Source organism: Hippocampus comes, unplaced genomic scaffold (genome assembly GCF_001891065.2).
Source record: "Hippocampus comes isolate QL1 unplaced genomic scaffold, H_comes_QL1_v1.1 scaffold68, whole genome shotgun sequence".
NCBI classification, from domain to species: Eukaryota; Metazoa; Chordata; class Actinopteri; order Syngnathiformes; family Syngnathidae; genus Hippocampus; species Hippocampus comes.
In genome coordinates this window covers 5,048,455-5,072,251 of record NW_017805625.1, presented here as the reverse complement: position 1 = coordinate 5,072,251, position 23,797 = coordinate 5,048,455, and the positions used below count along the sequence as shown (strand labels likewise).

General features: G+C 40.9%; 2 protein-coding genes and 1 non-coding gene across 6 annotated transcripts in view; 1 reads left to right on the top strand and 2 right to left on the bottom strand.

Moving 5' to 3' along the window:
• LOC109522430 (guanine nucleotide-binding protein G(i) subunit alpha-2-like) overlaps positions 1-2,904 on the bottom strand; it is a 40,864-nt gene extending 37,960 nt beyond the window's left edge. The window contains exon 1 of the mRNA XM_019881000.1: positions 2,178-2,904. Coding sequence (XP_019736559.1) covers positions 2,178-2,295 — 118 coding nt within the window. The 5' untranslated portion in view covers positions 2,296-2,904. The remainder of the gene's footprint in view (positions 1-2,177) is intronic.
• A 3,752-nt stretch (positions 2,905-6,656) lies between these two features.
• Positions 6,657-23,797, bottom strand: part of LOC109522678 (sodium-coupled neutral amino acid transporter 3-like) — a 24,095-nt gene continuing 6,954 nt past the window's right edge. Inside the window, exons 2-18 of one of the 4 annotated variants that reach the window (XM_019881438.1) lie at positions 20,676-20,689; positions 20,459-20,605; positions 19,925-19,957; positions 19,113-19,206; positions 18,917-19,032; positions 15,655-15,728; positions 15,100-15,192; positions 14,858-14,939; positions 12,217-12,299; positions 11,219-11,277; positions 10,719-10,862; positions 10,046-10,125; positions 9,250-9,350; positions 8,417-8,541; positions 7,919-8,063; positions 7,717-7,820; positions 6,657-7,427 (exon numbers count right to left, since the gene is read on the bottom strand). In XM_019881438.1, coding sequence (XP_019736997.1) covers positions 7,323-7,427; positions 7,717-7,820; positions 7,919-8,063; positions 8,417-8,541; positions 9,250-9,350; positions 10,046-10,125; positions 10,719-10,862; positions 11,219-11,277; positions 12,217-12,299; positions 14,858-14,939; positions 15,100-15,192; positions 15,655-15,728; positions 18,917-19,032; positions 19,113-19,206; positions 19,925-19,957; positions 20,459-20,595 — 1,575 coding nt within the window. In that variant the 5' untranslated portion in view covers positions 20,596-20,605; positions 20,676-20,689 and the 3' untranslated portion in view covers positions 6,657-7,322. Of the gene's footprint in view, positions 7,428-7,716; positions 7,821-7,918; positions 8,064-8,416; positions 8,542-9,249; positions 9,351-10,045; positions 10,126-10,718; positions 10,863-11,218; positions 11,278-12,216; positions 12,300-14,857; positions 14,940-15,099; positions 15,193-15,654; positions 15,729-18,916; positions 19,033-19,112; positions 19,207-19,924; positions 19,958-20,458; positions 20,690-23,797 lie in introns of all 4 variants that reach the window. The other 3 variants (XM_019881439.1, XM_019881437.1, XM_019881440.1) reach the window with 3 other exon arrangements.
• trnae-uuc (transfer RNA glutamic acid (anticodon UUC)) lies at positions 16,609-16,680 on the top strand. The gene has a single exon. It is a non-coding gene; the product is annotated as a tRNA-Glu (tRNA).

The window sequence follows — 23,797 nt, the reverse complement described above, 5'->3', positions numbered from 1 at the left end:
CCGCTGAATGGTGTGCTCAATTCAGAATTTAAGGCGGCAGCACCAGCATGGCAGATGAATATCAAAAGACAAAACCACCATTTTATGCCTTACAGTGGAACACGAATGGTCAAACACAACCCTTATAAGGACATAGGGCAAGCTGACTTCAATGCTATTTGTTTCCCAGCGGCAAGTGTTGAAAGTTTGTTGCTGAAATTATAACCTTTATCAACTAGACAGGCAATTTTTTAATTTGTCACATTTCAATACTGTCACAAGTGTTAAGAATGTACCCCACATGTTGAATTGAAAAACATTTGTGACAGCGTAGTCAATGTTACTAAGTGGCAAGAAGCTAACATTAGCAGTCGATGACACTGCCTCGACTTTACAGTCGATTCAACCTGAAAATCTTGAATGCGCTCACTCATCCGTGTGGCTATTGACAGTCAATTCCTGACTTAACGGCGCATCACCTCAGATTGGCAGGGAATGAAATACTCTCCAACACTGGATACTCCATTGGAACATTTTGGCAGTGCTTTGAAGGGGAATCTGCTAATTTCACAAAATGTCCGCCACATATCGTTCCTCTACTTCTGTTCTAAGTGCTCTCTCTGTTCTTCACACGGGGTGTTGATGCTGCTGCTACTTCAAGAAAGAGCAAAAATGCCAAATAAGTGAGGCTTTTGCTTTCTAGTGAAGAGGGCCACAAGTGAAGGATCATATTGGGGGTCCCCACTGACAAATGCACACATTAAAATCAAGGAATTCAGCTGTAAGAATGATGCAAACCTGTGAGGAATTGACTCTTTATTGATCATGTCTTCACACAATTGACACAACGCGCAGTGAATGAGTAGGCAGACCCCACTATAAAATGCACTGACCAACATTTGCAATTCAAATAAATCTAGCATTTGTTCCATGAAAGTGTATTTATTACCAAAAGACTATCTTTTTTATTTCATTGTGTCTCGCTTCCAGTACATGTACGTTGAAATTTATTTGTGCAATCAGATTTCGGATGTGTGCCATGTAAATTTAATCCGTGCAGGACCATCAGAATCAGTAGTGCTGTCTGATTTTACTTAAAACTCTAGACCCCCCCAGGGATGTCAGCATTTTTCTGTCCTCTGATTGGTGGGTCATAGCAAAACCTGTTACGGCCAAGTTCAACTAGTCAAACAAGTCCGTAGTGATCTGCAAACAGTAACAGATTTCCAACATGGTCAGTAACATGTGCTTCATTTAAATGTTTTAAGTTTTGATCATATTATCAGATAGCAATTGAATCTATTCAAGCTATTGAATGATGTACGTTTTTGTACAATATTGATGGCTTCTCTAATTATGTGCTATTGGTGTCATGAAGAGGTGGATTAAGTTGGGTATATCCACACTGATGACTGTTTGACACCTTTGAAAAGGTCACAAAGTGTTTATTGTGCTCAAACAGCTCATTTAACATTTGAATCAGCGAGCATGAGATTTAATAACACAGGATGTTAACTTTAAGCACTCAGTGCAGGGCATGATTTCCATTTCTCATATTTCATCTGTGAGAGAACTATGAAGACACATTAGGATGATTGGACAGAATGTGACTGCATGGAAATGAGGCGGTCACAATCCCCTACTTGGACCCAAAAAGAGAATTCCACAAGGGTTGGAAGGACTTCACTCTCTCACTGACTTGTTTTGACTAGATGTGAGCATGCTCCAGTCTGGGCATTTCTGGGAAAAGTCGGGGCTGCTCAGCCTCTGACCAAACGGCAGCTCACTCATTATCAGGCAGACCTTGCAGCAAACTTTTTTTTTTTTTACCAATCTGTTCGAAAAGAAGATAAAGAAACTAGTTTCTATCCAACATGTCTGGAGAAAGACATACGGTCTTGTTTGGGACTCCAAACTTTGACTAATTTTCGCCTTTGTGAGTTAGCCCGTGAGATGATGCAAGGCCACACAGGGTGCATGAAGTGTCAATTGCAGGCCATAAAGGGCAAGTGTCAGGGGTCATCTTATTGTTAAGACCACAAAAAGCTCTGCTGTCCATTGGTGAGACGTTTAAGGGTATGAATGAAAGCATTAAATCCAGCCAATGGCACTCATTGGCATGCACAATTCAACTTTCTGTTGCACAATTGATGTGCTTTGAATGAAGAGGAGGTGGGAGGCAGGGGGGGACTACTCACCCAGCAGCAGCAGTTTCACTTCTCTGGCCGCCTTCTCTCCATCTTCTCGCAGGCTCTTGTCGATCATTTTGGACTTTTCGGCCGCGGCTTTATCCTCCTGGCTCACGGTGCAACCCATGGTTCCGAGTGCTCGCTTCAGGGCTGCTGCTTTTGTGGTAAAAATCACCTGGGGGAAAAAACGAGGCTCTAAGCCTTTGTTTAGAAGGGGGAAAAAATCTAAAGTTGAGTAAAACGACTTCTCCTTTTTTTTTTGTTCGGGACGGTTCACCAAATCCCTTTGGCCGTCAAATCGAGCGACTTGCCCGGTCACAAAAGCAGCATGAGCGCCTCTTTTTTGGGGGGGAAATAGGCAGCCCAAAAAAACTTTGTTTTCCAACAGGCAGGCCTCTTTGTTTGGTTTGAACAAATTCGACACTTCCTTCAACGCATGATAAACTCACGAGAAATGACTCCGGAAGTTCCGTAGAAAGAAAAAAAAAGTATTCCAGCTGTACTCAAAAGCGATCAATCAAAGAGAGTCGACAAGAACGTTCACACCGGACGGTGGTTGTTTTTAGATGAATCTTTCCCCTACTGCCTTTGCAACATCACGCATTCTTTCTAAGCGGCGGAGATTTGTCACGTTTGAAGCCACACCCGGGGCCGCGGTTCAGTTCCCCCACGACAGGCACAAGCGGCGTCAGACTGTAGTCACCGTCCGACAAGTAATGTGTAGTTCGCTAACGAAACGGCAGCTAGCGCCGGCTCTTTGAAATGAGCGAAGGGAGCCGGCCCCTGATTGGGAGCCGAGCAAAGGGGGAGGGGCGACAGTTAACGACAACAAAAAGTAGGGATATGAGCGGAAGAATTATGACGGAGATCAATCCCCAAAGGGAGAGACACAAGAGAGAGGGGACACGCGAATACACAGGGAAGGAATAGTTGAGAAAATTAAAAAAATAAAAGATCAAATAAAAACACATTTAAACTTTGTTTCTACAAAAGGTTCAAATCGCAAAGTGGTAGAATGCAGTTTTAAAAATTCCCAAAGCTACAATTTAAAAAAAGATGCTTAAATCCAGACCTCGACAGCCCTGACTATCTTTTGTGTTTACTCGAAATAACACATCTGTTTTTACTGTGGATGCAATGACCAAAGAAATAAAGGAAAATTATTATAATAAAACACTGCATTATTTTACATTGTTGTAAAAAAATGTAAACAAAAAAAATTTTTGAAAATCTCTTTGGGAGCCGAAAGAGATGGCTCTTTTTAGTGAGTTGGGCCAAAAGAGTCGGTTTGCTAAAAAAATCCCCTCACTACTTCCAACTCTGTGAAGAAGCGACAGGTCCCCCGCCCCCCCCCCAAAAAAATAAAAGAAACAGAATGCCCGCCCCTGCAGTGCTTTATGGGAAATGTAGTCAAACTGACTTTTAACTACAGTACCACAAATATTAAAGCGCATACAGTACAGTATTATTATGTGTACTTAACAGTTTATTTGGTGGCTTTGTACCATGTGTTTGGGTTCAACAGTTACATTTGATTTTTAAAACAAACAGATGATGAGGTTAACATTTTTAGGGTGTATCTCACACATTCAACAGTAAAATACAGTAAAAATTCTCATTTTAAATAGCATAATTTGGATTAAAGCATACATGTGTTATTGTCGTTGTTTCTTGTTTTTTTTTTTTTTCGTTCAAATGTCCGGTATTATTTATTCATCCATTAATTCCCGATCCCGTTTATTATTACAAGACTAGCGAAAGTACTCAAACCTATGCCAGGGTAAATTGGGAGCAATCATTTCGGACAGCGCACACTTGTTCTCTTCTATAATTCTTGTTTCATTTTCAGAGAAAGAACATGTACACAATGCAATAAGGTACACACATATAGTGCAAGAAAAGCTATAACTTTAATTAGCAATCCTTTCCTAATGTTATTTTTAGTATTTTTTTTAATCTACCAATACAAATTCCTGAAGGTTAAACATGACAGTACAACAAAAAAAAAAAGAGACGCCAACATCTTTAGGGCTTCTCAAGATGGGCTACAGCGTCACCTAGTGAACGCTGTGCTAATGTTTAAATTTGCGGTACAGTACTGTACAACAAATGCATACAATATGTGAATGCATTTGTACATGTGCGTTTACAGATGAGATTTGCATTTTAAATCAATCATTTCTAACTATAAAATGGATGAATAATTCTGAGCGTCAATAATCTGGGCTTTATTAATGCCATACGTACGATGTCTAACCCCCCCCCCACCCTAAAATAACATGTGACACAAATAAGTAGCATAGTCATCATCAACGCAAATCAGGACGTTCATTATCTTTATTGCAACATTGTTTACAGTACAATACTGCCAGCGACATATTAAAATAGACATACAAGAAAATAGACACCAATTGAGGGACAAGAGGTTTAAAAGCACTTTGAAAATTATATTTTTGTATTTGACTAAAACTGTAACTGCTATTTACATTATACAAATTAGATATGCATATCGAATATAAAGGGTCTACGTGTATTTACATTTATATATAAATGCTGGCCAATGTTTTAATACTCAATTATTACATCACAAAGATGGTCACTGAGGGCTGACAAAAGGTTCAAAGAGGTCTTCTTGCATGCAGCAGCCGCCAACACATTTATTAGTATTTATCATTTTTGTGGCATTTTTCTGTTGTGCATGGATAAATTAAACTATCTTTGAGACCAATTTAAATGAAGAAGGATACAGCGGATGACTCAAAATGAATCCCGCCGCATATGAATAGAAAAACTTCATAAGCAGAGACACGGTACATAACAAAAGGGGAACAGAAAATATTTGCTGTGTAACAAAACCAAAGAACGACAACACACTCACACAGCACTGACCGCTTTGACGATGTGAACAAATGTTAAAATACAGAAAGGTTGACAAGATCACTGATTTTGAGCGACATCATAAACACGTTTGTACTAGAACACTTGGAGTTGAACCTCTGACCTGTGAGTATACGTTTGAAATTTCACAACACCACTGCATATAGTCACCACAGCTGTGATGTGTTTTCTTTCATAAATATGACGAACTTGTGATGATACATCCGATTAAATTGCTTGCCGTTTTCTCTACTACATAGAGGAAGAGGAACATTAGAAAAGTTCATGTTAATTTCAAGTAATATATGTTATAACGCCCACTGACACGTTGCTACTTTTTGTGGAATTTACGTTGGGTCGATTAATACAGCATATATTGTGTTATACAAAAGGGCCACGCCCATACACACCAAACACATTGCACGCAAAGTCAGTAAGAACGGCTAGGAGATGTTGTGCTTTTAGTCAAAGAAAGTGCTAATGCTAAACAGCAATATTGCAAACAGTATTGCATGTCTGTCATTTCCGTTGCTGGATGCATTCATTAAAGTGGAAGTCACGTCTCACGTGGTTTCTGGGTTTGGTCACGTGACATTGGCAACGTGGTGTCCAACAGCATTTTGACATCAATACTAGCCGACAGTAGAGGGCAGTGTAATGTCAATGTAATGCCCTGAAATGGTTGAAAAGGGGTGAAATCATCTTCAATGTATTCCACCAACGCAATGTTAATCATAATAACGTGTTTAGACTAGCGGGGGCACGTAGAACATATTATTGCAAATATTTTTTTTTCTTGACTTCCACTTTAGTGAAGACACAAAACTGTTGCGAGTCGCTGCTTAAATGGACCCTGTTGTCGAGGTTAACTCAGAAACAACGCATATACTTTTTTTAATCATCAAGGAAGAGGAACACTGAGAGGTAACTTTCTTGAGGTCTTCAGTATAGGCAATCATTAAAAACAAAAAACACAACAGCGGTGCCTTGAGATAATGGCTGTGTCCAAATGTCCACCCTTATCCTCCAACCACTCATTCACTTGCACTTAATAGTAGCCAAGTGTAGCCAATAGTTCCCTTAATCTGTTTTGGCGATTCGAACAGCCAGCGAACTACTTGCTCCTTTTTTTATATACCATGCGACCACCGTATTCATCATGACGCACGCATGCGCTGTCGCCCACTTGCGCCATTTTGTCTTCCCGCTCTCAATGCATTATGGACTATATCAACCTGTTGAGAGACCACGGTTGCTCACTACTTTTCCAAGTCAATTATGGCTAACTTTGAGTGTACTGCATTTTTTTCTCTCTCTGGACATGCGGACACCCCTACAAAATGGCGTGTCCCTTTTATAGTGCACTACAGAGGGACACAGCCAGAATGTACAGGATATGTTACCCCTCATGGGTGTCTAAGGCATGCACACCAGAAGGAGCAGCAAAATGTCCACGAACATGAATTTTAAAATTCTTTACATTCTATTTAATTATTCCAATACGTTTTGTTTTTATAAAGTACAATATGATTTCTTATTAAATACCTATTAAAAATTAAAACGTTGAGGTGGGGGGTGGAACAGATTAATAGCATTTGAAATCATTTCAATTGTGAAAGAAGACAAATTCGTATCTCAAGGCACCACTTGTAAAATATTCATTTTAAATCATTTTAGGACAGCCAGAAGCTACATTGGAATTGAGTAGGCGCAAACTTATTTTTTAACACAATTAAAAACATTCAGTTTGATCGCAGAGAACGGAATGTTGTTGTAAATGTGCTATGTCTGTGCTACACAACGGCTTGGATGGAAGCTGAACGTTGCGGCTATATTGTAGAAGCATTTCTTCAGTTCAGTACATTTTTGATGTTCGAATTGGCTGAAAGGAATGTGTGTATTGCAATCTTAGCAGCACTGATAACCAGATTAGCATAGCATGATGTGCCATAGGCTCACGGTCATCACAGTGACAGATGAATGTGGAAAGAAATCAGTTTCCTACACTGTTGTGTTTCCATCTTATATACATCTCACCTAACAAGGCACACGCTCTCAAAAAACAAAACAAAAACAAAAAATCAGTTTGTCCGGTAGTTGTGTGGCAAGATGTACAGTACAAAGTTTGTTTTGTGCGGGGACAAAGCGTCCTCTTAAATCTGTCACTCTTTCAAAATTCTCTATGGAAGATCCAAAGTAAAACCATGAAGAATAACAACACATAAACTAAATGAACCAAAAGGAAAGTTAAATTCCTGGACAGAACTCGAAGGCCGTTTAGTGGCCTGTGCTGGCTTTGCTGCTGCCTGAAGTCCAGTCAATAATGATAAAGCTGAGACTCATTATCATGAACAGGAAGCCGAGCCCAGCAAAGCAAGCCGCCTATAATAGAGACAGAAAATGATTACATTCAGATATGGGAAACTGAGAGTTTCTTGTTTAGTTTTACTCAACATTAATAGCCCCTCCATTATGGGGGCTACGTTCAATACCACTCCCGCAAAAAAATGAAATCCACAATGTAGAAGTACCGGTAAATTTAATGAAAAATAAAAACTGAAATACTCTCTATGTATGCTTTTAAAACATTATCTGCACTTAATTTGTTCTATGTTATCACCTTTGGGTTTCCATAGTAACACTATTTGTGTCACTGCAATTGATTTCTCACCAGGATTTTGGGGGTTGAGCGCAGTGGCTCCTCTTCTTTGGGCACAATGCGAATGTAGAAGACAGCAGGGAAGATGAAGATAAGACAAGGGGCAGACGTGGCACCTGGAAACACACACGCGCACACACACGCACGAATCAGGAAATTTAAATGAGTTATAATGTTAGGAATATAGTGTTTTTTTCAGGGTTTGTGTACATACCGATGATCCCAAAGATGCCCAAGATGTTTGGGGCAAAGATGACCAACAGGTTTATGAAGGTGAGCAAGGTGAATGCTATGGCGATGTGGCGTGGCCAGTTGAAGGTCTTGTTTGGGAACATCATCTGCTGGATGGCCCTTCGTACCTGATAACAGGAGACACAACATAGCATAAGGCGCTACTCTCGTGAAACCCACACATTTGCCAATTCGCATATTTTATGTTATTCGCTGAAAATCATGCCTGTTTGCTGTCTTTGTGCTAAAACCAAAGAAATAAATGTATTACTTTGATGTCATGTCGTGAAATTTTACGTGTTGTAACTTGTTACGTTTTTATCAAGCCGTCCGCCCGTCCTCTCTGTTTAAGCCCTTTGCTGCCATCTAGTGGCAGCAACTATACATGCAAGTACAAACCCCTTTTAAGGGTAGTGTCACTAATAGCTGGCGTTCATAGTATACTGACAATGCAGGTGAGTTAATCATCAATTATACTTACGGGAAAGAGCACGATGGGCACAGTGAGTGTGACAGCAGTGAGCACGGCAACGCGCACACACAAAATCAGCGTGTCATACGGGTCAATGCGACTGTAGGTGTGAAGCAGCTCGGCCTCCACTTCACCTGCATGATAAAAGGTCCAAGAATGAGAAAGCAAGCTAACACTTCAAAATAACTGAATGACGATCGTTTGCGGCAGATATGGGCAAAGCTTTGATTTTTAAATCGATAGATCGTTAGAAAAATATAGATCGTAGACCGAAAAAAATATTACACGTGTAAAAGATGTCGTAGTGATATTTGTAGTATAATTTGTATTATAGTTAATTTTTTTTTCAAATGTTATATGCATATGTTAAACTGATTATAAATATCACTAACATTTTATTAGTTACAGTAAATGAATACAACATTTAATGAGACAAATGAATAAAATATTTTTACAATTTCAATAAAACATGTTTCATACAATTTTTAATGGATAAATTAATGCAACAAATATGACAGAACTATTGATCATGTAAATGCTCGATAGGCAGAATAAAAGAACAGGAGTCCTCTGTCAACATTAACAAAACATGAAAAACTTAAATATGGAAGTACTGTATAACTAATTTAAAAATGTAAAACCAAGCATGTGCATTCTTACAGCGTGTGTGCCGTTCGTAACTTCAAAATGTGTCAATATGTGTGGTGCCTCATAAATCGATGACCCCATGTATGAGCACCAATTCAATTTAAAACATGCAAGCAGAACTGAATCATCACAAATGGTGAAATGCAGCAAATGTCAGTGAAGATTCTGCAGTAGAAGGAGGTAACTTTCCTCACCATAGAAGGTCAAGTAGCCAAAGAGAGCAGCCAGGAAATACATGACGTACATGACTGTAATGGACATGTTGGCCACATGTTGCATCTTTTTCTTGGTGGGGCTGAAATACGAAAATATAAATAGCCATGTGATATCACAGAAACACAAACACACACATCATCGAAATACACAATAAAAGTAGTTAGTGCATTAGCTTTAGCGGCATGAAGGTTTCCGCAGCCTTTGGATTCATACAGTGGAACCTCCTAAATAAACGGATGTTCAATCACGATGCTTGACTTACAATTTCAAAACAAATATTCCCTCAGTATGAATTATTTTGTGTTACTGAATGTGTACTATGGCATTTGTCTGCCTTTCACCCAAAGTCAGCTGGGACAGAGTTCAGCTCCCCACTCCCCTGAACAGGATAAGCATTAAATAAAACAAAGTAAACCACCATAAAAACAAAGAAACAAAAAAATACCCTAAAATTAAGTTAGATTAAGAAACACAGGGTGATGAGTTGAAATTAGGAAATTTCCCTTGAAATCCAAACGTACATAGCACTTCTTGGAGCCTTTAACTTTGGAGGTCCCACTGTAACTCAGTAATTGTAGGAAGCAAGTGTTTTGAAGCGGACATCAACACAAACAACATGCTCCGTCATTCAAGGAGTGCCAAAACATTAAAAAAAAAAAAGTGCGAGGGGATCAGCCAAATACAAAGTTGACATTGTAGCCTCCTTGTTTGCTAGGCAGCAGATTATTTGTCCAAAAGGGTAGCAGGACCTTTCTTTCCATCATAAGCACATACTTGCGTAGCTCTGTGTAGATGGGCAGCACCTCAGGGTGGCACACAAAGGCAAACGCCAGGATGGGAATGGTGTAGGCAGTCTGAAAACGAACCCCAAAAGGTCACCATAGATACAGCAGCGCCATCCCAGACGTCTTACCACCAATTTTGCGCCTTACTGGCCGTTACTTGGCAAAACACATGACAGAGCTAATTGGTTCCCTGTCATTGACCCCCCCTGAGTTAGAATGCCTTGCATGTTAGCTTGAAGCACGAGGGATGTGCTTTTGCTAACCTGGCAAATTCGCTACTTCAGATTGCTAACAATTAGTAAGTAAATTGTATTTGTAACATGTCTCTAAAAAAACAACAAATCTAAAAAGTTAAATAGTTCAATCAACAGTAAAAAAAAAATGCTACTGGATGTTGAGAGATACTGTCTCAGAGCTGAAATGTAAAATAAATGATTACTACGCCACAGGTTATGCAGAGGTCACTGACCAACTTCGATGTTTGAACCTGACTGTCTAATTTCATGATTGAATGCTGCAATCTCACGTAGCGCGTGATAGAGTGCTTCAAGCCAAACGTGACCATGCTTGGACTGTGATCTGTCACTGGCAGCATGCTGGAGAGGACACAAGTGGATGGCTCTCAAACGGCAGTCAGGAGGAGTGGCATGCCTGAACCTTACTTGAGAGTTGAGGTTGGCCATTTTGGGAAGGCAGGAGAGGTCGTCCATCCCACCGGGATCCGTGATGTTCAGGAGACCACCGGCAGTGCCATTGACGGCAAAGTCCACGAACGGGCAAGGGACGTTGAACTTCTTGTAAATCACCTGCAGAGGTGCAAAACAGACTTGCATGAACTCTAAAGATGCGGTTAGCATATTGAGTAGACAGTATGGCCCAGAAGGGAGGAAGAGAGAGAAAGAGAGAGAAAGCGAGAGAAGAGAGAGACAGAGAGAGCAATACATGGATTACTGCTCGCACAACCAAAAGTAGGTCAATGAAAGTCAGACAATCAGCATAGCCTGGAACAGCAGCACGCAAAGACAATACGAAAAGCTGGTGGGAAGGTGAAAGTGCCAATCTTATTACAAGCTGATCACAGTGTACGGCATCAGCATGTACTCATCCGTTCTGATTATGTTTATGTTGATGCTTAAGACACCAAATGTCTGACTAGACTTACCGCGATGAGGAAGAACACCATGCAGCTCAAGGAGAAGCCACTGGTGTATCCCAAATACCCTGAAACCAAGCAGTTTATTAGCCTTACTTCATGTATAAAATGCAGTGTTCACTGCCAAAGTTGAGCAACGCAAAAATTGTCCACTTTCTGCCCTCAGAAAGTGTCGCGGGTCAGCTTGGGTCTGTCCCAGTTGACAAAACACGAGAGGCAGGTTATATCCTGAACTTGTCACCACCCAATGGCCCACTCACATTTACTTTGTAGACGTACAGCTAAGACAATTTGGAACCTTAGTAAAACTAACATGAACACAAATACGTAAATGTAATCAACATTATTTCCGAATGAAACATAGACCTCAACTAGTGTCATGGAATGTACTTGGTTCGACCTGAGAATTTCCACTGAAAATATAATATGCTCCCTCACTGCCTGACAGTGAAGATAATCAAATATTAGATTCCAGACTGATTTGATTTGCTGGGAGTAGAAGCTGATTATTGACTCAAACTGCACCACTTTGCGCTCCTTGATTGTCAGCCCGTTTGCTATTGTACATGAATGAACAAAGTCATAGTGCTGCGACCCTTCTCCGGGCAATGCTTGTCTTTGAAGATGATTCACCTCTGATCTGAGAAGGTGTTGTCAGTCCATGCAAAAAGACGGTTGCGAACGATTCAGTGCCCTGCTTTCAGTACGTGTAGTTCTTGCAGACACAAATATTTATACATTAAAACATTCATACTACAGTGAGGCCCCAAAACTTCCTTCCTATAATATATATAATACCTTGTTATTATCACATTCACTCCCAAAGACATATATATATGTCTTTTCACACTCCACACGTTCAACCCCAGATACTTTTTTTTTTTTTAATTTTTCCAAGACTTAGGGTAAAAAAAGAACAAAAAATGGGGTCTAGAATTGACTGGTACTGATTATTTGCAACTAAGTTTTAGGTGACCTAACAATGGATTAGCAATTCATAGACTCACCAAGCTGCTTCATGAGCGCCAGCGGCAAAATAACGGCGATGGATACAATGATCACAAGGTAGTTGCCGTTCAAGTACCATTCACTGCAGAGAGGTAGAAAAACGTCAGTCTGGTTACAAACACACACATAGGGGACAATATTTGACGAGTAAGAGAGGGCCAGATATAGAGGTGCAGTCAATACCAACACAATGATTAGGCGTTTTTGTGCGTCCGTTGTATCGGCGACTCCATGGTAAAAATTAACAAGTGAAGAATGCTTTGATTAATTTTTTTCCGCAAACTTAATTTTAATGTTTTGAACTTGAGCAGAGTAATGCTGCCTCGAGAAGTTGTATTTTTTTTATATGTTGTTCTTTAAAACATTGTTTACCAACATTTATTGAGCCAAGCCACATATTTTACCTCATAAAAACCATATGCACGCCACCAATAAGAATATCACATAAGGTACTGTTCATGCACAACCATTAAAAAGTTTAAACACATTTTTCATGCTATTTACCGTATTTTACGCACAATAAGTATGAATGAATGGTCTATTTCACAACTGTTTTCATATATAGGGCGCACTGCATAATAAGGCGCATGGAATAGAAGCTACAACAGTGGCTGCGGTCCACTAGATCCACTAGATGGAGCTACACTAAAGGGAATACAATACAATGCAGCTTTATTTAGATAGCGCTTTCACAACCAGGGCAGCTTTAACAAAGCGCTTTTCAGAACATTTAAAATGCTACGTCCAAGAAATCAGAATCATGACCCGTATATAAGGCGCATCGGATTATAAATTGCACTGTGGGCTTTTGAGAAAGTTGAATGCTTTAGGTGCGCTTTATAGTGGGGAAAATATGGTAAATGACAACAATTAACGGATTAATTGAATCTTTAACACAGGTTTAAAAGTCACAATGTTGATCTGGATTCTCTGTGAATTATCTTCATCTAATATTATGGCCAATGAATGACATTGCTCGGTGTCCCTCTAAGACACAAGATTTTGACTGAGGGGGGGAGAAGTTTTGCAAAGCATGAGCATGACAATGCGCCACGCTCCTGCCAAAACAAGGGTCTATTTTTAGTCAGGGTGATTCACTTCTTCTCTTCTGTCAAGTGGGAAAATTGCATGGATACACACTCCCTTTTAGAGCTGTCTAGCCCTTGCACGCACACACGAAACGTGAAAAAAAAAATGAAGAGACTCATCTATCCTGGTGTCATCCTGCCCTCTGGCCATCTGGTTCAGGGACGCAATCTTTCCCTGATCACCAGAGACACACACAACCTTACAGTACAGACAATCAACTGCACTGAATTCTGAAGGGTCAATTAAACCACTGCAATGCCGACTGAGAAACACTTCACATCTCCTTTAAGTGGGGTAAGAGTGAAGGGGTGAGGGGCTAACATCTCACACCAACTCCCAAGGAAGCGAGTGTTGTTTGTCCCCGCGGCCACCTGCGCTTGGCCAGAGATATCCGACGGTTTACATTTGCACTCGTGGAATGTCGACGTGTTTGTGACTTTCCCGCTTTGGCCATGCTGCTCTCCTCCTCCGGGGTTACTATCACAGCTGTTCGCACGCCAGCTGCGCCGCATGTTCGACTGGCATGACAGTGAGATGGCTCCGGATCGTAACCCCACACATGAGATGACACACGAAGTCACTGCATTGGTGCCATTAGGTATTTTCTGTCATTGTGGATTCAAACAAACATTTTGCTGTTGATAGCCAAAATGTTGCCACAATGACTGTAGGATTTTGTTTATTTTGCCTGTATTCATTGTTTCAATCGTTAATATACCAATATACCAAGCAATGATCCTTCACACTTCAAACTTTCAAACTCATCTTACAACATTACTCTTAAGAATAAAATGGGTTCTATTTGATTTCAAACATTTAGACATATGCACCAAAGACACTATATTTCCACTAACGATCCAGGCTAAACCGAAGTTGTCTCTGTTGAGGTGTATGACAACATACTTCCTTTATGCCAGTGGCTTCCAACAATTTTTGTCTTGTGTACCCCGGAACCTTCCGTCATAGAATGATTCCCCCCTGACACATATGTGTTGATGATTCTCCAATAGAAGAACGTAACACAACTGATTACAAAAGGAAAATCAGTTATTTCCTCTCCTTAATTTTAGCATTTAATTCTCAGTCATTTCTGTCAGTTTACGTCAAAAATTAAACATGAAAATAAATGATGTGCTTCATTAAAAATAAATACATATGATCAATTCAAAGATATGAAATAAAAATAAAGAATTAACCTGCTTTTGTTTTATTACCGCAATAACATTTACCACAAAAATTGGCCTAAAAAAATTTGCATAAGTGCCCGTTAAAGAGACTAAATTTAATGATCAAGAACAAAAAAAAAAAAAAACATGCACCTTGCAACCCTGAACAGGATAAGGGGTATTGAAAATGAATGGATGAATGTACCGAGTGAAGTGCCCGGTGGCTCCGATACCAACAGTTTCTCAAAGGGCAGGTTTTTAAATGATAACAAATGAGGCATCTATTGCCTCCCACTTGATTTATGCACATTGCTGTAGGTGCTGTTTATCCCCGCAACTACAAAATGGGAATTAACGATTTTATGTCCACAGGCCGATGACTCACCCTGCTGGCTTATCCACCTTAAGGAAGGCTTGAATGACCAAAGGAAACTCATACTTGACTATGTACAGATAACTAGACATGGCTGTGGAAGGGAGAAAACCACAGTTACATTTCAGACGGAGAGGATAACGTACACACTAGCAGAAGACATCGCAGAACATTGTGCCAGAAAAGTCGCTTTCTGATGAGCATACAATATATGAATGTGAGAAGGCAAATTTAAAACGCGAGCGCGTGCTCACCTCCGATGTTTTGCAGCGTGATGGCAATACCTGCCGCCATCTTTCCCGGAGTGCCAAAAGCCCTGTAGCCGAGCTGCTCATAAGCACGGATACCTTCAAGTATGGAGAAAAGTCTTTCTTTAGTAATATTTTTGGGGAATCAAGTTCTCTATTGATTATGCCCTCGATTAATTCATTGATTTGCATTGTTAAAGAACGACATGCACATGTGAGGTTCAGGTCATATTGTTTTTCCACTTGGGGTCACTATCTTCATGTTCCACCACTGTATTATCTGTGACTTAAGTGTGTATGGCTTTAAAAGGCGAGGACTGGCCTGGTGAGTGACGTGGGTGTCAGCAGATATGAGTGTAGAGTTGTCTGACTGTTGAGTGATATGCTGAGAGGTGTAGCCCTCGGCAGCTTATTTACGAATGTGCTTATTCAGCACGTTGTCGTATCATTAATAAATACTAACAGTTTGTTTTCTTATTGTTTTGTCACCAAGGCGATCGAAAGTGCACTTGAGGTTGAGGCGATCCTTCACAACTTTATCAAGTCCAATCGTGTACATACCTACAATACCAGAAGACTTGAGCAGTAAATGAATGGAATATGATGAAAGGACGGCCACCACTGTTAGGAGAACCCTGAAAAAGACAGATCAACTGAAATTAAATACAATGACTGCCAGCAAAAACAGCATTTAACTCTTTAACCAAACCAACTGTGACAAATTAGAAACTGAAAGGCCTACATCCATCTTTTATAGCCTACCCTCCACTTGTACTTATACTGTAGGCTATTTATACAGCTGTGGTATAGAAACACGCTGGCGAGTCCCCGTGGCTCGCCTTTATCCTGGATTGTTGCTGCAGCTGATCAAGTTGGCTGCCCTCTGCCCTCGACCACACTAAGCAACCACACAGCAGATGGACTCTTTCAAAGGAATCGGTGCAATGATGGAATTGACAGATTGAGGAGAAATCCAAAGTTAACATTAATCTCCCTCCTTCGCTCTGTTCCGTCTCTACCCGCAATCATCTTTTATTTACTTGGATTTAAACGAATAGTATTTATATTGAACAGGTTTCAAAATGTGGGACAGTGAGACTCACCTGATTGAATGTAAAACAATTTGCAGCTCTTTACATAGAAACACACATTTCGCATGTTCGAGTTTGGCAAACCGCGCTGTGCCATACTGAGCATTCCGACAGACCAAGGGCTCACCTTGGAAATTGGCCGGCCCATAAGACAGCGAAATATATGTGAATACTCAAGGTTTACTTCCACGGTGTACTATAAAATACCATATAATCTTGCCATCACGAGACATGTGATTTTTGACTGATTCCATTAACTCATTCACTCCCAAAGACGTTTTTAAATACTGATACTGAATGAGTTTTAATGTGGAAATTGCATTAAGGGCAAGCAAGAGATGTGTTGTCTTTCATTCGATGCTGCCATGGTACTCAGTCCTTCTTTTTATTCCTGAGCGTACGGATGCAGCTAGGTTCCTATGTGTCCCATATGGTCTAGCGGTTAGGATCCCTGGTTTTCACCCAGGAGGCCCGGGTTCAACTCCCGGTATGGGAAATTTTGTCTGACACAATTTTAAAAATACTTGAATCACAAATCTTGATTGGTGTCAAGAACAGGCCAAAATCTGAAATAAGGTCAATTCATGCTTACAATCTTTAATAAAGTAATTTAGCTGTCATTATGTGACAAGTTGATTTCGCTAGTCACATTCTACAGCCCATGCTGTGGCCCTAAACGGGGTAGCAAAGAAATTTAATGAATGAGATTCATTCACTGATATTTTAGTGATTCACATGTTTGACAGGGTCACAGGGAAGTTGTAGCCTACCCCCACTGACCATGTGAAAGGCAGACTCCATCAAGCATTGAACCTGCAATCCATCACCGAACACATTCAGACTCACGAGCAAACCAACAGTCACTCGGGGACACGATTTCTGCTTTATGATCTGTCTTTAGGTACCATGTGACTGAATGACTGAAGTAGCATGCCTTTCTCCTAGATTTAGCGGGGATATGCTCCATTTCCCAAGGAACAGGATTAGTGGTAGAAAATGGCTGCGTTTTCAGAGGAACGCTCAAATCATTTTCTTAAACAAACTGTGAGTCAACTCTCAATGATATTCAGACAATTAACAGTTTGTTATTCCAGCGTGGGTCGTTGCAGAAGAATGCCGGGCAGCTTTGAGGTGGAGGATTTAGTCAGTCGAGTGGCAGTGGGAGGACAGTTCTGCTGAGAATCACACAAAGTGACACACTTGGGTCACTGTTGCTCTGCTCACAGCTTTCCACTACTGCATTCCAAGCTTAGCCTGAGCCTCGGACAAAGCAGCCACTATTTTGTTTGTTTGTATCATTAGAAGATAAGGGGTACATAAACGTCCATGTTATAAATTGAGCAAATGACTGAATATTTTTTACAACACACATAAAAATGAAGAACATGAGTTGAGGTGCATAATCTAGAACCGTTACCAGTCAAAACTGCATTTTTGAAGTTATCTGAAATAAGTAGTTAGCTACAGTAATTATACAGTATACACATTGATAAAATATTCTTCCGTTCATCGTTCTCTCCACTTTTTAATCCTGTTGTACAGAGGCTGGAGCCTTTCCCAGTTCACTAAAGGTGGAAGGCATAATACTGTACACCCTGGAATGGTCTCCGGTCAATGGTAGGGCGCATGCGACCCGGGCATTGCCCAGGAATCGAGTCCATGCCAGCAGCGTAAAAGTCAACTATGTGAACCACAGGCCAAGAGTCAAAGACACAAAAACTTGACCCCACACAACTCAGCTAAAAACAAGAAGCTTTTTATAACACCAGGGGAAATTTTCCAGACACACAAAACACCTCGAATTGTATCACGTAATAATTCAATGGAGGATATATATTTGATGAGATAAAAATTTAAATGTGCTTTCTATTTTAATCATATTGCTTTAAAAACTATGCCACCCTATTTTTTTAGATAGCTAGGTTGCTGCATCGGAAGCTGGATAGGTACCTATGTGGTAGCTAGCTAGCTAGCTAGCTAGATAGATGTGTGTCAAAAGCACTGTTTTTCCGACCAGTAGAGGTGCAAAAATCACAAACACAAAGTTGTAAGATTTATCTAATGAGCTTATTTTGAGATGCTTCAACTGTAGCTGAAAAAAAAAAAACTTGGGAGCCGCTGTGCCTTTGTTTACGAGTGTCATCTTCGATGAGTCACATCCTTCCGAAAATCATGACCCTAAGATGTGGTTTTTACTTTCATTTCAGAATCCTAATGGGAACAGAAAAGGCACACAACAAAGGGCAATGTCTCTACTGCAGTTATTTTATTTTTCAAACCGAAGGAGGTAATACCAACTGCTTTTTAGTACATGGGAGCTGCTGACAATATTACTCTGACAGACAGTGATGCTGCAGAGGCTTAGCGGTGCTAAGCCCTATCACATATGAGCCACATATACGCACTGTTGAAAGTCGAGAATCAACTTGATGGAATAAGAAATGTGTCTGTTCGGGCAAGAAAAAAGCCATTAAATTATGAAATATTCTTTGAATGACTGAAAGTAGCCTTTTATTGGCCTTTGAACTGGCACTGCATTTAGTTTCATGAGTCTCTGTTAATTTAATTATTTCACCCTACATAATTCGCATGTTTAATAGGAATCTATTAAAATAAAATTAGGAATTATTTATGGTCAAACATGTCACAAAGCATCAAGAAAATGAAACATTTAGTCCATTTGGTCATGAAACTTAGAAGTTACATTGCGTTTTCATATGGAAACAACTTACAAAAAGAGAACAACTCCTGTGTTGGCCATTGCGTATGCCAGTCCAAGGATTCCACTTCCCATGATTGCGTTGCCCAAGTTGAAGACGGACATCCCAAATGATGTTTTTCCCTCAAACTACAACCAAAATAGAAATGAATATGTTACTTCTTCATAGCATCTACTGTGTATTGCACTTGAGAGTCACATGACCTTACATCAGTAAATCGTGTAGTTTTGCTGTTGTCTGCACCTGATGAGAGCTCTTGTCCTTCTGGCTGGTTAGCTGTTGTATTTTCAGTTCTGTTAGGACTTCAGTGGGGAAAAAAAATCAACAATAACAACAACAATAACTGAACAGCACAAATACTAGTCAAGAGAGATTAAAAGTTAAAGTTAAAAACTGTTGCTGGGTCAATATCACTATCAAGTGCCATTGGCATCCTCATTACAATCACTAATCATGAACATGTAATAGTACATACCATTACAATGAACAATCTCATAAAATGTGTTTCTTTTGTTTTATTCAATTTTTTTTTTTAGATAGAGATGATTTTGCCCTCCATGCACTACCCATTGTTCTAGAAATTAAAGTGATACAAAATCACTTTTTTCATATAGTTTTACTGCCGACACGTTTTGATATCCTATTTTCAAAATCATATTGAAAATTTTGCATGTGACGCTGAAATTGCTGTCATGTTGCGGTGACTGCTTTAATACCCTTCAAGCAATTCTCTGTTTTCAGTGCCTTGCCTACCAGCATTTTGTCATTGTTCAATGGAGGTTTAAGAAGTGGATCGTTTCAGAATAAATAATTACACTGACGTATCATAATCTTCATCATATTATGCGTGTACTTAAATGTCAAGTTCACCATTGTCATCGTGAATCATCAATTGATCCATTGAAAATCTTTTCAACTCTTGGAGGGTGAAATGTGGACGCCTCCAAGGCAACTTATGGTGATACCGCCTCTGCTAACATTTGACAGAAAACACAAATGAAATCTTTCGCAGAGACATACCTAACATTCAGGGCACTGTTGGGTACCGTTTCCCTAAAAGCATCGTCGAGAGGCCATCCATCACCCAACGAGTGCACGATTAGAAAATGATACTGAGTCATAATACAATAACAACAATGACATGATGACAGGATCATCTATGGCTGAAGGAGGGACAGCTATTACATGCTGCAAAATGACTGCCAGACAACAGGGAGAAGCTAATTACCGTAGGCTTTTAGCTCAAGCAATTACGCCGCACTGTTTTTCAATCGGCGTGTAAGGAGGAAGTCGGCTTATACACCGAGTGGTTCCATCACATTCACTGTTAGAAGGACTGTGCACTAAACTGAGTTAGCCATAAGCATGATGACATCATTAGCCAACTAACCAGCGAGGCCACATTAGCTTGACAGTGACGAATGACTTGTAAACATGTTTTATATTGAAAAACCAGACAAATATTATTTGAAGCTTAATCAGATTGACGTGTGTAACACAATGTTGATTCCAGCTAGCATTGCTAATGCCAGTATGCAGTGTTTCGAGACTCACGTTGGCCCATCATCCACAGGTGAGGTTTTGGACGATGCAGTCAGCTCATCGACCGCATCGTGACCTTTCCCGTTGGGGATAGAATTCATCTCAGCGGGGGCCGTCTCCATACTCTCTGCAGGTTTATCCTCACTCATGTCTTCTCTGCTGCCGCGGTGGCTATGCAAGGAAAACCGTCTTCAGTTGTAGCCTCGTGCAAGGAGATTAAGCTTCTTACTTTTGACCAGAGATCTGCGGAAGGGAAAAGATGAACATTATGAACACGTTTTATCAAGTGATAGTGGTGATACTGTATTGTTAAAAAAAAGAATACATTAAGAATAAAATGTGCTATGCTAGTGCATGTGCGGTAACATGTCCATCGCGTCAGGGTTGGTTGCTTGAAAAGTAGGTCTTCGGTCAAAAAAGGTTGGACGCCCCTGCCCGAGAGTGAAGGAACCTCCGAGTAAAAATACTCAATGTTGTAAATGTTGGAGGAAGAGGACATCAGTGGGCCACTTTGGGAAAATGCACAAAGATTTCACTCTGTTGGGCCAATGTGATTGAAACAGTACATCGGATTCCTGAGTGACGGTTGAAAGGGGACTTCAGTATACTTCACTTGGACAACATTCCAACTGGATTAAGGAGCCAAGACAGGGAAATGGACAAAGGAGTTGTGATGTTTATTTGAATTTCATTCATTGTTCAGTCAGAGTGAAATTTCTGATAGGCCATAAATGTGTTTTTTTTTTTTTTCACAATGACGGTTTATCTATGACAATAGGAGAAATTGGAATGAGTCAGCATTTGTCCAAAATATATAGCGTGCAGCATACAGCCCACAAATTCCAATCATAATCGACATATCAACTGACAGGTGGAGGCCCAGCGGTAGGAGGGACTTGAATTTAAGTGTGACACACTTGGCTATTTCCTGAGAGTCGCGCGGTCCTGTCTTAAATGACCGGCTGACTCAGAAAGGCGCCCGTGACATATTTCTCCTGCAGACCAAAAGAGCCCCCCCTCCAACTAGCTGGCACTGAATATTCCCTTTTGCTGCGCTGCAAAAGCACCCCTAAAGGAGAGAGCACGCTGGGTGCCACACACACACATACAAACATCGTGCACATATGAAGAGGGGAACCAGCTCGGACCAGCTACCAACCGGTTTCAGCTGTCGGTTTTTTTTCTTCATTTTGCTTGACACTTCTCCCTTGGTCCTCTTGTTTATTGAGGAGCGGTCAACATAGCAACAATGCAGGGGTTTTCTGGAGCACCATTCCTGGCAACCACTCAGCTGTCTTCGCATCCCTCCCGGGGTTCTTCCGCTCCACAGCCTTCCCTTCTAATGTAGCTTTTTGTAATATTCGCACATCAAGCGCAGTGAGAGGTGAATACACCTAGACGTCATCTATCATTCCTGTATAGCTGTCTTACCAACCGCGTTGCTGTGAGATTCACTGCACAGCCAGGCCTCTCCGTGTCTCTGGCTAAACCCAGGCAACGTGGTTGGGCAGGAAAGCACAGTGCACAATGGCGCAAGTTGTGCCGTTTCCTGGGAACAGGTTGGGTAACAGTGGTACTATTGTGCCAGGGCATCATTATACTGCCGGGGCCCCTTTGGCTGTAGTTTGCTGGGCCACTCGAGAGGATGACAAAAAAAAAAAAGAAAAACTGCTCTAATTGAAAATATGCCACCTTGGATTCAGCAAATGCCACGGTCCTGTATTTGTGTGCAGTTGGAGCAGAATTGCTGACGGCAGTGATGTCCCCTTCACATTCGACAAATCAGCGCACAGAAACGCGCTGCCACTCACAGGGTCGACAAATCTCGAGAGGAGTAAGGGGAAGCCGTTCAAGGACAATGGACGATGGGCTGTGTGGCTACAAGAGTGCCACCTCAATGGCCTCAAGCAGCGCGGCTACAAACAGCGGAGCTGATTGGTGAGAGTCATCTCTCCTGCAATCCTTGTGTTTGATTTCGACCAAAGGCAGCAGAGGGTTTGCAATTCTATCACTTACAAACAAGGACGTGACCACTCAGTCAGAATGAGTGGCATCCAAAGTGAGTCGTGACACATGCAGCAAACTTGGGAGCCAATAAACAAATACAGTAATTATTGTGCTAATTATTAAGAGCTACAGATCATTATTTGAAGCATTGTGCGGGGTGGGGCCAGACTAGACATGCTTGTTGACTGGTCGACAAAGAATTGTTACTTTTGTGTTACAATGGGAATGGAATGGGTGAACACCATTCAGTTTGCGCAGCAAATTCAAATTTTGCACCCTGTCGTTATCGATCGCATCAAAAATGCGCATCGAGCACCCCCGCGACCCTTGTGAGGATAAGTTGACCAGAAAATGGGGACACCCTGAACTGGTGGTCTGAAGAATAAAGCCCTGTTTTATTTCCTCGTCCTCAGGCTTGCGTGTTCTAATTGGCAACGCTATGGAAACAACATCATCTTTCGAAACTGTAGGAGGGAATTTAAAGACGTTTAGTCAAACAATGCATGAGATTATGTCACGTTTTTCCTTTTTGTTGAAATCACTGGTGTATGTCCTGGTGCCGTGATGTCTTCTTATTTGAGGAGCGCATGCAGCTATCAGCATCCCATCTGGATACCTGTGGTGGAAACACTAAACACATCAGGGTGTCGTGTAGTGAACCAGACTGTTTCGCTTGATGGAACAAAGATAATTAGAGCTACCTAATGATGGCATCCTATATCCTTTCACCGTGGTTTATTTTGACCAGGCAAAATGAACACCCATTGTGAGTGTTACAGCGGAGGCCATGATTTGAGAACACTGTTGCCTTGAAAGTTTAATTGTTCGATTGTTTTCAAATACACGATGTGTAATTCTTTTTATGTTTAGTTTCACGTAAACATCAACTGGGAATGGCATTAAACAGCTTGAGGAATCTTTTTTGAAGAATCCTTCACCACCTGCCAAACTTCCGCCTGTTGTGGAGTTGCGAGCACACAGCGCTTGAAGTTTGTGCTTGCAAGTCAAACCCCCTCAAAAAAAAATGTCTGACTGATGGCTCATATCTCGAAAACCTCATAAATCAGGCCACTTGTATTTCAATGCAGTATTTGAACGTTTAGCCCCGAATCCAAAAAAATATACTAAAGAATATGAGAGAAGACATCACATCGCAGTTACACCAAATGCACACGACTAAAATGCTAATCTCTCATGCAGCAAATTATTTGACAATCCAAAATATGTGCACATCTGCAGAAACTTGCTGCCAAGATAATTAATTCCCGACCAAAAAGCAAAGGCCTCTCTCCCTCTCTTCTCGTCTCTCTGGTGTCCCCCCCCTCCCCCCCCCCCCCCCAACCC